Consider the following 18,007-nt stretch of genomic DNA (forward strand, 5'->3'; position numbering starts at 1 on the left):
TCATAAATATTCTTTGTAATTTTAAATACTGTTTTGAGAAACTCAGAAATGTACAGTGGAAATCAGAGTTATAAAATTGAGTCCTGTTCCCCATAGTCATAGGCTGGTCATGGGCTCAGGTGGGTCAGGGGTCCTCTCAAACCCTCAGTTCCACACCTATCTACCAGGAAAAGTGGCCTAGCCTGATGAACTGATGGAGGCGGCGAGGCACAGGGGGCAGAGGGCAGGTGCTCTGACGCCCAGAAGTCCAGCATGGGAGGTACCTTATGGACGTGGTGCCCAGGATACCCTGGGAGTATCAGGTCACTTACAAGCTCTGAGAAGCCACGGACCACCTGCCTTCGCTTCAGGTTGGTCTCTCCATCCAGGTTGGCAGTCTCGATGTGGCACAGTCCATCAGGGTCACTGGAGGAGAGCAGCAGAATGTCTGCAGGGATGATCTCATTGCAGCGGAGACGCACAAAATCTCCCACTCGGATTTCTTTCCAGAATCGATTCACATACTGTTTTTCCTCCCTGGTAAAGAAACTGCCATTAACAAGACTGGCAGAAGGTTGATCATACCTTAATCTGTGTGATTGGCACATGCAGCTCATTTAAAAAAAAAAATCCTATTTTTACAGTATGTTAAAAATTTCCATAATAAAAAGTATTTAAGAAAGATATTCATAAGGACCCCATATAGAATGACTCCAATTACATGAAACACACAGTATAGGTAAATCCATGGACATAGAAGGTAGATCAGTGGTTGTCAGTGACCAGGAGGAAAGGAAATGGGGAGAAACTGTTTATTGGGTACAGGTTTCCATTTGATTGAAATGTTCTGGGACTAGGTAGTGGTGGTGGCCGCACGACATTGTAAAAGCACTAAATGGCTCTGAATTATACACTTTGAAACGGTTAAAATGTCCACTCCTAGATATCTACCCCAAAGAATTAAAAGCAAGGACTGATAAAGAGTTTTGTACATCCATCTTCATAGAAGCACTAGTCATCATAGCCAAATGAGGGAAACAACAACAAATGAGCCAATAAGTAAAATGTCATATATAGCTACCCTGGGAATATTATTCAGCTGTGAAAACAGAGGGAATTCTCACACATGCTACAACATGGATGAATCTTGAAGACATTTTGCTAAGTAGAATATTGTATGAATGCACCGTTATGAAGTACCTACAATGGCCAAATTCAGAAACAGTAGAACCTGCCTACATCTCACTATCCTTCTCCTATCTACAGAATGAAGATAATAATAGATGCATCCTCTCCACCTCATTCAAGAAGAAGAAGATAGCACATGCCAATCACTCAGAACAATACCCAACATGGCTTTCAACATACAACAGTTACTACTAATGAATACTTAGATGAAATCAGTATTTGTAGATTTCTTCTTTAGATTTTTTCCTACTCTAAAAATATAGGCCAATTAATCCTACAAAAGGGTATTTTTAAGAGTTCCTTCAAGGCAGTTTTGTCCATTTTTACAAGTAAGTACAGAAACATGACTATCTTAACATGATATGCTATAAAAAAATTTCAGAAGAAATCTTTTGGGTTACAGTGTTAAGGGGGAAACAAAACAACACCAAAACACATTTCACTTTAGCCATCACCTACTGTTTCCTGCCCAATAAAATGCCTCTCTTTGCTTGAGCTCCCAGAGAATGTGAATTCAGATATCAAGTCCAGATCTCAAGGTAGTCCAAGGCAGTCACATCTGAATGTGAATTCAGACATCAAGTCCAGATCTCAAGGTAGTCCAAGGCAGTCACATCTAAATGACTTCTGAACTTTGGAAGAAGTATTGAGAGTTTTACACATCTATTTAATTCCACACTGTGGATTTGAGGAAACCCAAGGCAAACGTCCAGGAACTCCTAGCCATCAGTTGCCCCAGATGGGAAGACACAAGTATCCCCTTCCATTTTAAGCCTCTGCATTCTTGTTCTAATTCAAGACCACCAAATCAATGACATGCAACACACAGCTTGGCCACCATAAAATAAGACCAACAAAGACAAATCAGGTATAGCTCTGTACTCAAAAATAATGCAAGGCAAGACCAAAACACTGGATAGCAACCTTTGGGGATGGTAGAATCAAGCCCTCAAAGTGAGAAAAAATACTCTTCCTGGGCCAACACAACACTCCCCACAAGGCCAGGGTGTTCTTTAAGACTTCTTCAAGAGTTGTGATAAGGTCCCATCAGCCTCCAGCTCGAGGCCAGCTGGCCCTGAGATAAGGCACAGAACTGTCAGTCACCTGAGCCTCCTGTTGGCTCAACACCAGTCTGACCTCTTCCCTGTGGACAGATAGCCTTGATGTGTGACAGATGAAACAACATTTTAAAATGTTCCAATTCCCTTTTCTAAAGGTCAAACCTTGACTTTATGATCACTGAAAGCATCAGCTGTTTAGCCCCTCTTCCTTATCATGACCATTTGTTGAGTCCCACAGAAAGTATGGAGAAATCTGAAAAAGCCAATCCTCTTCCAGAAGAAAGTTTCCAAAAGCTCAGTCACCATATAGTCAATAAAGAGAGTAGCATGCACTCAGAGTGAGTGGACAGCCTTCATTTGTGACAGGAGTTGCCAGGAGACGGGTGGCCCCAGACTTGCCCTGGGACAGGCACAGGAAGGTGAGGACAAGGAGAAGAGTAGATCTGTCTGTGTTCAGTTTATCTTAACTACATTCCATTTATAGAACTCATCAAACATGAAATCAGTTTCCTTCTGCCTTGGAATCTTAAAACATTAGCTTGCCCACTAAAACATTAGTGCTCCATCGGAGCACTGTTTTTAAAAAGTATCTTACTTTGATGGTGGCCTTGAGTCCCAAGGCACCCCTTACAGCCCCCAGTGAGCCTGCAGACTGCAAGCACTGGGTCAGGAGATCCCTGCTGACAGACCTGGTGAGAGGACCCACGTGAGTCACGGGAAGCAAAGGAAAGCAGGAGCTCAGTGGCTCCAGGATGCCTGAGTGCTGGCTTCTGTGAAAAGGCCCTGCAGCTCACAGGAATTCCAGCAGCAGGATGGGTCCTTGAAAACCCAAACCTGGGAGTCATCTGTGAAAGGAGAGCCACATGACGGAACCCCTTCAACACATCAACAGACCAAAGATTCCCCATCAAAGCCCCACAGTCCCATAGACAATTTCCAGCTGGAACCACCTAGCTGAGTCCGGACCCAACACCAACCCCTGCGATGTCCCTGCTACTTTTCTCTTATCTTTATCATATAATATTATATGTTAAATATAACATATATACTGTACATATACTGTATTATATATTCACATATGTATGTATATGTAATACATATTACAAATGACACATATGTTATATATGAGAGGCCCCTTTTCTCATGAGGAGGGTATAACACTTATTTTTTCCCAGCAAATGATTTGGACACAGGGTCTTAAGTTGAAATGAAGTCACAGGGCATGGTGCTAATCCAGTATGACTGTGACTGATGACCTTTTTTTTTTTTTTTTTAAAGATTTTATTTTTATTTACTTGTCAGAGAGAGAGAGAACAAGCAGGGGGAGCGGCAGGCAGAGGGAGAAGCAGTCTCCCCTCCAAGCAAGGAGACCAATGCTGGACTCGGTTCATGACCTGAGCTGAAGGCAGCAGCTTAACAGACTGAGCCACCCAGGCATCCCTACGATGCCCTTAGAAGAAGGAGAGACACAGGGAAGCGTGCACAGAGAGGAATGGCTATGTGTGGTCACAGAGAGAAGACAACCATCTGAAAGCCAAAGAGAAAGGCCTCAAGAGAAGCTAATCCTGCCAGCATCGTGGACTTGCAGACTCCAAAACCGAGAGACAATCGACTTGTTTAAGCCACTTGGTCTGTGGTGCTTTGTTATGGCTGCCTGAGCAGACCCACATCTAGTAACTGCAATTCCCATGACTCTTGTTGGAAGGACAGGCTCTGAGGCCACTGTGACAGAGAAGGTGGGGCAGCACAGGAAGCAGGTAGTGGAGGGCATTGCACCAGGGGATTTATCCATAGGCATGTGTCCCTTGCTTCCCCACACATCTGTGCACAGGAAAACACTGCAGAGAAGACAGAAATAAATCTCTCTGACACAATTCTATGTAACACTCACCTCCTAATCACACTCTTCTTCAGGCTTTTCTACACAGCAGGTAAACAATTTAGAACTGCCTTCTATTTCCTCAGGTCAGTATGGGCAAAGCTCAGGGTGGATAGAATGTGTGACCCCTCCCTCTCCATGGCAAAAATCTCAGGAGTGCACAGTGCCCTGTGGCCTTCCTGCCAACTCCAACCCCCACCAGGCTGAGGCCGGCCTCCTTCAGGAACCTAGTACTCTCCTGAGATACATGGCTTGTATTTTTTTTTACAGTGGCAAGGTTTGATATCTCTAAGTCCTCAATACTCTTGATTCCTTCACAGCATTTAGGAAGTAGTAGTATTTAATTTTTTCCACAGAATATTCCTCCTAAGGACAGGTGATAGCCATCCCATGTGCCAATAGGATACTAAGATGGCCCCAAGATCCCCAGCTCAGTCCTGGTGTACACACCCCTGCCAGTCCCCCTGAGTGATGCAGGAACTGTGAATGTGGTGGAAATCATTCCTGCTGATGTAACTGGGGTGACCAATCAGCAGACTGTGAGCCAGTCAACAGAGAGACCATCTGGGTCTCTGAGAGAGCCACAGGAGTCCCATAAATCTGACCCTAAGGCCAGAGACAGGAAGACAGATGCTGAAAGTGGCCATATGGACAGGATGAGAACACATGGTCTCAGTCCTACCTACTGGAGCTGATTTATACCAAGATCCTACAAGAGCCTGGAAGAGGACCCAAGTCTCAGACAAGACCACAGCCCCAGCCTACACCTCAACTGTAGCCTGGTGAGACTTTGGGCAGAGGACCCAGCCAACCCAGGCCTGCACCCTTGATGCCCAGAAACTAAGTTAATATATCTGCATTCCTCTTTTTGACAAACAAAATCCCATTAGTTTCACATGTACATCATGGTGATTTTATATTTTTATTCATTACAAAATGATCCCCATGATAAGTGCAATTACCATCTGTCACCACAGAAAGTTATTACAGTATTATTGACTATATTCCCTATTCTGTACATTACATACCCATGACCTATTTCTTTTATAACAGGAAGTTTGTACCTTTTAATCCTCTTCACTGATTTCCCCTGCCACCCAACCCCGCCCCACTCTGGTAACCAAATGTTTATTCTCTGTAACTATGAATCTGTTTCTGGTTTCTGTTTTGCTTTGTTTGTTAGTTTGTTTTGTTCTTTAGATTCATTTAAGTGAGATCATACAGTATTTGTCTTTCTCGACTTGTTAACTTAGCATAATACCCTCTAGGTCCATCCACGTTGTTGCAACATTGTTTTTAATTGCTGAGATTGCAAGGATTTGTTGCATAGCAATAAAGAATTAATATGACCCATTTCCATCTTCCACACAGCAGGCACTAGATGCTTCTCCTCCTGGCAGCTCAATCTTCTACAGTGTAACAAACTAAAGATTCTACCTGCAGTTACGCAGTTTTATAACAGGCATACTTAAGGAAAAAACTACTTCACAAGAAAGGAATGCAGAGCAAGACTGGTTAAAATCCAAACGCCCACAAAGTAGAAGCCCATCAGAGGGTATGAGTAACATATTAAAATGTAGGGAAACCCTAGGGCGCCTGGGTGGCTTAGCTCGTTGAGCATCTGATTCTTGATTTTGGCTCAGGTCATAATCTGTGTTCTCAGACAGATCAGCCCCTAGAATCTCTGTTCTCAGATGAATCAAGCCCACATCAGGCTGCGTGCTCAGCGGGGAATCAGCCTGAGGTTCTCTTTCTTTTTCTGCCCCTTCCCCTACTCACCCATTTTCTCTCTCTCTAAAATAAATCAGTAAAATCTTTAAAACATGGGGAACTCCTGAAGATGTGCAGTCTTGAAATAGTGGCTATAAATAATTACAAACATGGCACATGATTGCACCACAGGAATGACAACTGGCTCTTCTAATTAGCTGCAAATCCCTGCTCATAATTCCTGAAAGGTCTGAACTCAGATGGCTGAATGAAGATTTCAAAGGTCATAAGTGAATAAAGTATGATTCTTTTGAAATGAGGGCAAAAAGGGGGAGGTGGATTGCTAAAGATGTCTTATATTTAAAAGAACCACATAAGAAGCCATAGACAAAAGCGAGTCTTTTCTTAAAAAGTCCTGACACTGTTTTTGTTTTTTGTTTTTGTTTGTTTTCTGGACTTTTTTAAATTTTGTTTTCTGCACCGACCACCTCACTTTAGGGCCTGCTGTTTCCTCAGCTAAACAGTGAGATGTTACACAGATGATTTTGAAAATCTGTTCTGAGGCTAATGTAATCCTTTGAGATTAATAGATCTCTTCTTCTGGGAAAATCTATTACTAACATTTTATAATTAGGCGTGCTGAGCTTTGCAGTTCTCATCTGACCCTTTTTCTTTTTTTGGTTCAAAACAACACAATGAGGGGTGAAAGAATAAGAAACCATGAGGATGACGAGTGACCAATTTTATTTGAAGACAAGCAGTCTTTGTTTTAATAAAATTAGAATAAAATTTTAAGATCCCTTAATTCATCATTTTTGGTTATTTAATGTTTAGGCTGAGTTAAACTATTTATTTGTACAAGTTAGGTTTTTAAGGTTCTTTAGTAAATAATTCCTTAAGAGGAGGTAGCTAACTTAATAGAATTTACAGGAATTACTTTAAGGAGCTGAAAGCATGTTTTCCCTGGAGATCTCTATTACTTTCACAGAGCTCTTCTTCACAAATACAGGTTCAGGATATACTGTCTAAAACATCTTGTTAAGGTTTTATTTTTTGAAAGCATCAGAATCTTCACCCATTGCAGCCTCACTGACCCCTGACCCCTCCAGTGTTTAAGGTGTCTCTGCCATGGTTCAGGGTTTTCAGGGATGTATTTATAAATCTCTCCAATGTAGTAAAGGCAGATCTATTTCATAAAACCAAACAAACTTTGATCAAGTTAAAAAAAAGGGGGGGGGGCTTTGCAAAAAATGAAGGAATCATACTTTCACCTTTAATATGTTGTTTTCCAGGAGATTTTCATTTAGGTTACTGGCTATAATTTTCTCTAACAGTAACAGAGCATTTTTTTTTTTTAAGGTGACAACAGATTCTGAATTTGCCACAACCAGTCAACATCCTTGGTGACCCACGGCCACTCCTTGTACAAGGACAGTCACAACAATAATTGGATCATCACTGATCCCCAACCCAGTCTCTGAATTTATGAACGAACTCATTCTGTTTTATTTAAGAGTTCTCCCAGGCTGCAGAGAGGCAAACTCACTGCTGGTTCCACACACAAGTTACTCCTCATGTCATGTAATATGACATGATCATTCAAGTTCTGTGACACTGAGTAGTTCTGTGACATTCAAGTTCTGTGACACTCAACACAGAGTAGCAGTGGCTGTTTGCAGGACCACACTGCCCACAGAACACAGGGCTACGTGCCTGGAGCTGCCACTTGCCAGCTTCCAGGGCATTTTACAATTGGAGATGCTTGCCTCTTCTATTTTTGGTATTTGACAAGATGAATGAAAAGTTCAAAATGCCTATAACATGTGTAAACATTCTATTTTCTTACCCTTACATTATCTAACAACTTCCTATGGCCATATATTATTGCATACATTCCCATGTTGTAAAAATGTCAGTTTTGATTCAATGGCAAATTATTTTCACAACAACACATGGGAACCCCACTCCTGCCCTCCCACCATTCACCACACTCACACCCTGTTCGCCTGCTGGAATGGAGGTGGACAGGGTAACAGAGGCACATCTCACTTGCCTCCCATGCTTTCTCTTCTCCTTTAAAAGTGTCTCTCCTCTAACAAGACTAATCCACAAAGGAATACCTTGGGTAGGGATGAGGAAGAAAGAAAGAAAGAAAGAAAGAAAGAAAGAAAGAAAGAAAGAAAGAAAGAAAGAAAGAAAGAAAGAAAAGAAAAATGCAAGGTTTTGGGGGTTTTTGTTTGTTTTTAAGGTTTGGGCACTACAGGTTTTTTTTTTTTGTTTTGCTTTGCTTTTTTGTTGTTGTTGTTGTTGTTTTAAGATTTATTTATTTATTTGACAGACAGAGATCACAAGTAGGCAGAGAGGCAGGCAGAGAGAGAGGAAGGGAAGCAGGCTCCCTGCTGAGCAGAGAGCCCCATGCAGGGTTCCAACCCAGCATTCCTGGACCATGACCTGAGCCGAAGGCAGAGGCTTTAACCCACTGAGCCACCCAGGTGCCTCAGAGCACTACAGTTTTTAAGTACAATTTAATGCCAAAAGGAAGAGCACTTGTTTTGGTTAGGGAATTGGGGACTGATTCCTAGACAAGGGGATATCTGGATTTAGATCCTCGAGGATGAAAAGAATCTTCTTCCTTTTTTTTTAATTTTTTTTTATTTTTTTAAGTTTTTAAAACTTGAGAGAGAGAGAGTACAAGTTGGGGGGCCAGGCAGAGGGACAAGCAGACTCCCTGCTGAGTGTGGAACCCAACATGGGACTGGAGGCTGGGCTGGATCCCAGAACCCTGAGATCATGACCTGAGCCAAAGTCAGATACTTAACTGAGCCATGAATCTTAGCCTAATCTTAGCCTAAAGCCATACCCCATGCTACCTCAAGAGAACTACTTACACAAAAGGGTGGAATTTAGGCAGAGACTAGAAAGGCAGTGCCCAAATCAAAGATAAGGCAGAGTTGAATCAAAAGATGAATCAAAAGAGATCATGAGGGAAGCCTGGGTGGCTCAGTGGGCTAAGCATCTGCCTTTGGCTCAGGTCATGATCTCAGGATCCTGGAATCGAGCCCCACATTGGTCTCTCCACTCAGCAGGAGTCTGCTTTTCCCCATCACTCTCCCTATGTGCTCTCTCTCTCTCTCTCTATCTCTCTCTCAAATAAATAAATAAAAATCTTCAGAGAAAAGAAAGAGATCATGAGATTCAGAAATAGAAACAGGAAGAAAAGATGGGCATGGAAGTTTGACTATATAATCAATGTGACTGGACACCACTGTGAATGATTAGATGAAAATGGGCATGTCATAAACAGACATTTCTCCAGAGAAGACATAAAATGACCAACAGACACATGAAAAAATGTCCAACATCACTCAGCATCAGGGAAATAAAAATCAAAACCACAATGAGATACCACCTCACATCAGTCAGAATTACTAAAATTAACAAGTCAGAAAACAACAAATATTGGCAAGAATGCAGAGAAAGGAGTTGCAATCACTCTGGAAAACAGTATGAGTTTCCTCAAAAAGTTGAAAATAGATACACTACCAGCAATTTGCACTACTGGGTATTTACCCCAAAGATACAAATGTAGTGATCCAAAGCCATAAAATATGGCTAAGCTCTAAACACCCCAATGTTAGGAGCAGCAATGTCCACAACAGCCAAACTATGGAAAGAGTCCAGATGTCAGTCCTCCAACAAATAAAGGGATAAAGAAGATCTGGCATATATATACACAATGATACGTATATTACTCAGCCATCAAAAAAATGAAACCTCCCATTTGTAACATGGATGGAACCAGAGGGTCTCATGCTAAGCAAAATAAGTCAGAGAAAGACAAACATGATAAGATTTCACTCATATGTGGAATTTAAGAAACAAAACAGATGAACATAGGGGAAGAGGGAAAAATAAAGTAAGACAAAATCAAAGAGGACAATAAACCATAAAAGTCTCTTAATCATAGGAAACAAATTAAGGGTTCCTGGAGAGGTGCCGGTGAGGGAACGGAGTAACTTGATAATGGACATTAAGGAAGGCACGTGTTATAATGAGCACTGAGTATTATATAAGACTGATGAATCACTGAGCTCTGCCTCTGAAACTAATAATAAGCTATATGTTAATTGAATATAAATGAATGAATGAATGAATTGATATGTGTAGCTAGAATGTGGATATTACTGACCTTACCCAGAAGTGGGTCTACTGTGGGAAGGAACAGATTCTAATTGTGATCTCTTTGACAGCTTCAAAGACAAAGGCAAATAAAGATAGGAACTTGGAGCTCATGGCATGCAGGTGATCAGTCCCCTACTGTAGATACCATCACTGAGATTACCAGAGATATCACCTTCTAGTATCTTTTTTTTTTAACACCTTTTACTATCTTCATAGAAGGAAACAGTGATGAGAGTTGAAAATGGGGACCATGAAGGGTAGGTAAGTGATGAGGCAGGGAAGCCAGAATGGTAGCTGGACAGGAATCCAGAGTGCCGTGCCTTCCGTTGCCATATTTTCTTTTTTTTTTTTTTTAAAGGCAACATTTTGGCACAGACCTGAAATGGCATAACCACTAAGATCAAAGGTCGCCTTTCCAAACAGTTCTGGTACTTTGTCACCGTTCAGACTTATTCACCACTGGAGCACATTTCATGTGAAGCTCAAGTGAGAGTTCAGTCTTTGGAAAGACTAAGAGATGTTGTCTAGAAATGGACCTCCTTTCTGAAAGTGTAAGTCTTTCAGCCAATGCCAGCTAGAGGTCTAGACACCAAACCCTGTCAGTTTTGAGCCATCATTATCTTAATAATAACAAAAGAACAATAAATACAACTTCCCTCAACACCACTCATTATGAACCAGGAAATGTGCAGAGCATTTTATATCCTTTATCTCAGTGAGTCCTCACACAATCCTAACATTAGATTCCCATTTATAGATATAGAAACCCCGAGGTGGAATGACCTACCCAAAGTCACAAGCCAGGAAAACAGACAAAGGACCAGGGGCCATGAAACCTCCCAGACATCTGGTTTTGAAAGCATATCTGATCTGGTGGCTTAAAAGAGGAACAACTAAAACTCCTAAAGGAGTTGACTGGTGAAAACTTTGCAAAATTCCAAGCCAAAAACCTGTATTTTTTCCTTTTAAATTATGTAGCCCAGATACCAATGTGGTCTGAAAATAAAATACAGCTAGGCTTGAATAAGAGTGGAAAGGCAGACAGTTCCAGGCCTATGCAGTGTTTGACACAGACACAGAATAACAAATCTCTGCCCATTGCCTAAACACCTGCCTATTTGCAAACAACCAGAATAGCCATGTTTAGAAGTCACAAAATTGTGGTCTCTGCTACAGATGGGAAGTATGCCCTAAATGGGCCTTGGCAGATTGAGAGATGAGCTCGTCAATAACTGAGACCACTTGTGGCCAAGAGCCTCTGAGCTTTGGCATCCTAAAGGACACCAACCCACTTTGGGCCTCTTACTGGGGAGACCCTTCTGGGACTGAAGGGCAGTTGGTGGGTTGTCACTGAGGCAGGAGAACAGTTTTTTCACACGGCTTCAGGATGACCTGATAGCTTTGACAAGTGCTCCCAACTTGGGTTGGGCACATGTGGCCCTGTGGAAGACAAGGCTCAGACCAAACTGCTCATCTTCAAATACAGCAGCTCCCCTAGCACAGGCATCTTACAGGTAACTTCTGTGCAAAGCTGCCCCACCCTTTCCTGAAAACTCCCTCCCCCAGAGAATATTTATAAACAATCTAAGCAGCTGGCTCTGGAATGATCAATAAAGACAGATGATGTCTCACATCTGGCCAGTACTCCCACTGAGGGTTAGAAGCCCCAGCACAGGGACTTTCTTGCCAAGTTAATGACTCACCTTCTACTAAGAGGTGCAGGGGAAAGAGAGGGCTTAGGGTTCCAGAGCCTGAACTTCAGCACCTCAGGTTCCTGGTCTATAAATGGGGGTCTGTCTTCCCACAGAAACTGTTCACACCTAACACCCAGCAGCCTTCATTCTGGTCCCATAGGCTTCCTGCTCTCCACGTGGGCATCAGACTATCCCCAGGGACCTCTCAAAATAGGCCACAGTCTCTATTTTGACATCACTTTCCTTTTTTGTTTTTTTGCATGATTTCTTCCTAGTATTATTTTTGAAGCAAGTGTCTGATTTTGACTAATAAGGTCAGAAATACTGCAAGTGACCAACAAGTTAAACCTTACATTTGATTCATGGTTTGGACTTACAGCGAGAGCTACTATTTTGTTTTCTTAACTTAGAAGGTATAGTTATTAATAGCAGTTAAGGGAAACAGAGTACCCAGATGGGTAGAAACATATTGAAAATTAGATTACATTCTTTACACCATTCTATACTGTTTCATTGGCACAGAGCAATTAATCCCTGTAAAAAGAAAGTTCTTTCCTAAACATCAAATTGATTTTGGCATGTCAGCTTTTCACACACATTTCCTGTTGGTAAAACACTCTATGGTGGAGACAGGCATGTTGCAACTAAAGTTGTGTTTCATTTGCTAAACCAACAAAACCAGAACTGGAAGAAATTTCTGGAAATTTTGTATCTTACAGACAAGAGAGGTGAATGCATCATCATCTTCTCTTGAATAGTTCAAGGTTGAGCTAGGTTCAAAGGTAAAGTATCTAGAAAGGTCTAAAGAACACAACTTTAAGAAAGAAGGAAGACCACAGAATGAACTGAACATGTCCACCAACTAGACTGAGGCCTCCCCAGCCTGGGCAGGATTTAGAACTCCCGGGGCCAAGGAAAGGGAGAGAGCTGCACAACACATTTTAAGCAAACAGAATGAAGGAGAAACAAGGACACAGCGAGGCAAGCCCTAAATGGGAGGTTCACGGCAAGAGATCCAAGAACCTCGTAGAATAATCATCAGTGCCAAGCCCTAATGCCTTGGGGATAAAAAAAATCCTTCATGGAATTTATTTTTCACATTGTAAACAAATGAAGGCATGTGTGCAGAACACAGAGAAAGAGACAGAGATGGGAAATTCTCACAGCACTTTAAAAAGATCCATTGAGACTCTAAAATTACCCCAAATTCAATAAACCCTCATTACACAACAGGCAGAAGTAGAGAGTCCAAAATGAGAGACAATGGTTTTAAAGCAGGGGTTCTCAACCTCAGCACAAACGGTATTTGGGCCGGATAATGCTTTATCATAGAGGGCTGGCCATCTCACTTTGCAGCAACCCTGGTCTCCAGCCAAGAAACGGCAGCAGTGTGTCTCTCCCCACAAGCTGTCACAGCCAGATATGGCTCCAGATGTTGCCAAATGCCTCCTGGGGGATGAAATCATCCCAGGTTAAGAAGCATTGCTTCAAAGCACCTGGGACAAATATTCTGGAAATGGATTATTAAGTCAATATTTACAGGCCCAACATATTTTAAAAATTATATACATGAGAACTCAGCACTGAAACATAAATGGCAAAATCTGCTGCAGGAGCTTGACCCAAATATGTTGTGCAACATCCAGAATGTGTCTTCTTTCTACCCTAAATTGAAACATCTGCTCCTCTGGTGAGACACAGTAATGGCTTCTGAAAGTCAGAGGCAGTGAGAGAAGATACTTGGGAGTGATTTTTCTGCAGTGAATCTTGTGATAGCAAAGTTACCAAAAGTATGGTAGTTTAACCCATATACATCAAATGTATTTTCTGAAAATACATTTATTATCTTATTCCAGATATCTCCTAAAAGCTACATGTATAGTAAGAAATGCTCCAGATATGTGTAGAAGCACATGTGTGTATGGAGGAGACTGCACAAACGAGTCAAGATGAAGAAAAATGACGCCTTTGAAATAAAGTCAGAAAGTGCTTAAGGCTGCCCTCACAGAACTCTCCCATAGAAAAAGGACCTCAGGCTTCTTTAGAATGAAGATGAGAGAGATGTATTTTCTCAGCCTACACTGTACTATGCTGGGACCACACAATTATTTGCTACAATGCAATACTGCCTATCCAGAAGAAATAGTTTTTTCCTAGGAAATGTACTAGGTTGTGACTGCAAAATGATACTTTAAAAAAAGATCACTTAGAAACCCCTGGTGAGTTTCAACATAAAACTTTTTTTTCTTTTTCTTTCTTTTCTTTTTTTTTTTTTTTTTTTTGGACAAATCATTTCTACTGCAGTCTTTCCTGAATTTCATGGGATATTCCCAAAATAGCTCCACAGACATCAGGGGATCAGATTAATCATCTCAATAATAATACTATTACTGCCATTCGAGCACGTAATAAACACTTCAGGGACACTTTAAGTTGTCAAGGTAATTTCTTCTACATTAATTCACTTGTTGGTATGGTATTTTCACAAAATGGGCAGAAGTAATATGACACACATTCTTGCAGGCAATACTCTAAAGCTGAGAGAGGTCCTGTGTTTTTAATAATTTTTCCAAAAAGGTTGCAACAATTCATATTTCTCCACTGGTATCTAAGAGTACCAGCCCCCTTACTTCTGTAAGCAATAGCTGCTTCTTTCTCTCTTTAAAATCTCCCTGCCAGTTTGATAGGCAGGACAGGACACTTTAGCTTCCTATCTGCATCTCCCTGACTCTCGGGCCAACTGACTTGTTCTTCTGGGAACTGACGCCTATGTTCCCCTCATTTTTTCCTATTGTATTTTTGGCTTCCTTCTTGACAACTTCATTGTGAGAAATTTCACATTAAAAATATTAATCTCTTTTCTGTTTTCTGCCTTGAAAACAAATTTTTTCTCTCAAGAATTATGGTTTTATAATGTTTATTTTGTGGCATATTTTGTCATAGAACAGTCAAAATTTTTATTTAGTTAAATATGCCTGGCTTTTCTAGGCCTGGCTAAGGAAGTCTCCTGTGCCCCTGGTCTGTAACTGTAGCTTCCTTTTTCTTTTTTTTTTTTCTTTTTTTTTGGAGGGAGGGCAATGGGGAAGAGTACAGAGTTCTCTTCATATTTCAATGTTCAGACCAACTGATACTCATTGTTATAAGCCACAGCCAAAGGGTCCCATGTTGTTTCCTCCACATAGCCAATTGTATAAGCAGTATTTATTAAATAATCGTTTTTCCAAGGAACTTAAATACCTTCTCTAAAATTCTCACAGACAATATCATTTACTGGTTTACCTACCACGTTCAGGCAATCAGCCTGTCATTTTTCGTGTCCACTGTGGTACCTCTGGTTAGATGGCACAGTACAGATCGAATCAGCTCCAGCACTGGGTGCCCCTCTCTGGAGAAAAGAAGCCCCAGGGCAGCCAGCCCAGCAACCGGTATGACTGCTGGGTGGGCTCCTGTCCTTACTCTGCAGGGCACCTGTGAGCCACATGCACTTTAATGCTGTAGCCCTGGTTCCGCTAACTGGTACCAAGTCCTTTCTTCATCTTTTAAAACATGTCTTGGCTACCCTGGAGCATTATACACTTTTAATCAGTTTTATTCAATTCCAAGAGAGCCTTCTAGGCAGAATCGTACCACACACAGGCATATTCCTCTCAGGAGAACTGGGATTATGACAGCATTCACTCTCCCACCCAGGGACCCTCGAAGCTTTTCACTGCCTAGTGCTTGCTGACATCCTTCAGAAAGGTACTACACTTTTCTTCAGGAAGGGTTTGAGCCTTTCTTTTTCAATTTATTCTGAGGTATTTTACAGTTTTTGTTCCTATTTTCACTAGCTGATCGTGCCTTCAATTACAGTGAGCAGTTCTTTGTGTGGCTACAAGTCTCCCCACCCTCCCGCGGGATTTCTCTTGTTCAGACCATCTTCCTCTCCCTGGTGTCTAGGCCCCTTTGGTGGAATGGTTACTATACTTGGTTAGCACACCTTGGTTCTGCTCTGCTCTCTAAAGTGATGGCCAGTCCCCTCCTGTGGAAGGTGAAGTGGCTCCCCAGCTCAGTGGGGTTCCTTCACCCAGCCTTCGCTGGCAATCTCTTCCAGCCCCAAGAGCAAGAAAGATACCAGGGACCAGCGCATCTGGTTACACTTGCATGCACTGACAGTCAGTCACCTTCCTCACTGAAGGGAAAAGACTTCTGTTGGCCCAGGTGTTTTCCAAGATACTCTGCCCTGTGGGGACCTACCTCAGGACTCTCCCATGGTGTTCTCCCGTGCTCGCAGCCCATAGTGGGGAAGCTACACCAGTGCTCCCCAGGACCCAGATGGACTCAAAACTGATCTAGATGCAAGGAGACGTATGTCCCAGGGGGTTGTGAGGTTGTAGGGGAAAAGGGTTTGTATGCAGGCCACCATTTCCCCAGAGTCCCTTGCTTGCTCTGAATCAAAATTTGAAAGGGAAAAGGTTTCATTGATGACAATTATTTCATTGATGCCTCCCTCTCATTTGATATTCTGACGGGACTAAAACCCAGAGAAGCAGAAGAAGAGTTTTCTTACTCAATGGCCATACTGGGTATGTGTAGCCCAAACTGTCTCTCAGTGCAACTCTGGGAAGTCTTCCTGAGGCTTACTGAATGGCCTTTACCTCCAGATCAGTCCCTGACCCACACAACCCTGGGTTTCTCCCTCCTACACAGAACTAGAAATCAGGCAAGCAACTTTTCTCTATATTAAGCATTTCTAAGAGAATCAGTACAATAACATTTCTCCAAAACATATTAAAAATGTCCTTCAATTATGACAGGCCACAAAGCATAGTCCATGAAAGACCTCAAAATAAGCAATGCTCTTCTTGGAGACATAGCTCCTAGAACAGAAGGAATATTAAAGTATAGATCAAACTAGGCTATGATGACATAATTCCTTTGGTTGCAGTTTGTGTGGTGACATAAGACAACTTTGGGATTCACAGCTTAAGAGCCAAATCCCAATACTTCCCAGTAAAACAGTAATGGCAGCAGTAACCTGGGAAAAATGATTTCACCCAATAATTTTCTGACAACAATCAATAATGCTGGAATTTAGAAGGAATGGTGAGCTCTTTGTTTTCTGCCTTGGGTACAAATATGGTATGACTGGCCATGCTGATCGTCCCCTGCACACCATGCTAGCCAGTCCCCATGAAGGCCTCTGCAGAGTCACTATTTCTATCCCTTTTCTGCAGTACCCCTGAGGAGGTGACATTCCCATTTTAAGGATGAAGATACTGAGTGGGCCAGATGGCGTGAAGTCAGTGTTCCAAAGCTCACAAGGAGAAGTCAGGAGACCTACTCCAAAACTAAAGTAACCCTCGCTTTCTAATTTTAGATTATTAGGGGGAAAAATGCTGAGAAATGGGAATTGCTAAACTCTGTATGTTTTGCCAGTCTTTATTTAAAAAAAAACAAAACAGGAGCTCCTGGGTGGCTCAGTTGGTTAAGTGTCTGACTCTTTATTTTGGCTCAGGTCATGATCTCAGGATTGTGAGATTGAGCCCTGCCTTGGGCTCCATGCTAGGCATAGAGCCTGCTTGGGATTCTATCTCTCCCTCTGCCCCTTCCCCTTGACTCCATGCCCTAAGCAAGCTCACTCAAGCTTTCTCTCTCTCTCTCAAAAACAAACAAACAAAACAAAACAAAAAAGATAACTCAATTGAGAAAGAAACAAAACATTTCTCTTCTCTTCTTTGGAAAATTGAGCAGGATACAAATGGTTACATACAAAGTGCCTTCTGTCACTTCACAAATACACAAAGATAAGAAGCATGGCCTTCTGAGGAACTGCATCATCCAGGAGTTTCTCACCAATCAGAACCAAATCAGTCGTACACCTGAGCCCACCCCACAAGGCAGATAACTGTCACACAGGTCCACAATTGGGAAAGATCTATGCCAACCTCTTATCTCTGGTCTAATTTGAACATGGAATTGTAAATTTTAAATGCGGAAATATTGACGAATCCAATCCTAGTGATTTGGGATTGAAAGGACTTGTGAATAAGAACAAAATATCATTTTTTTCAAGAACAAAATATCATTTAATGTTTTGGGACTTCTGCTTATATCTTTAAGAATCCAAATGCCACTGAATTAGATTTATGATTTTGGCTTCAGCAATGCACTGTTATCCATATCACTCCTGTTATTAGTAGTATGTATTTTCCTGATTGCACCAGCTAGGTACTAGAACTAAAATTATTGCCTAAAAATATTTCTGTAGAAATTTTCTTCCTTAACCCTGGAGTCATGTGTCATGAAATCCACTGGGAAAAATGTGACCTGTG

The 18,007-nt window shown here is 41.8% G+C and overlaps 1 protein-coding gene across 1 annotated transcript in view; it reads right to left on the bottom strand.

Annotated features, from left to right (window-relative positions):
• The window catches only part of ATP10A (ATPase phospholipid transporting 10A (putative)), a 191,658-nt gene that overhangs the window by 107,204 nt on the left and 66,447 nt on the right, over positions 1 to 18,007 (bottom strand). The window contains exon 2 of the mRNA XM_059371731.1: positions 312 to 516. Coding sequence (XP_059227714.1) covers positions 312 to 516 — 205 coding nt within the window. The remainder of the gene's footprint in view (positions 1 to 311; positions 517 to 18,007) is intronic.

The sequence above is a fragment of the Mustela nigripes genome, chromosome 13 (genome assembly GCF_022355385.1).
Source record: "Mustela nigripes isolate SB6536 chromosome 13, MUSNIG.SB6536, whole genome shotgun sequence".
Taxonomy (NCBI): Eukaryota; Metazoa; Chordata; class Mammalia; order Carnivora; family Mustelidae; genus Mustela; species Mustela nigripes.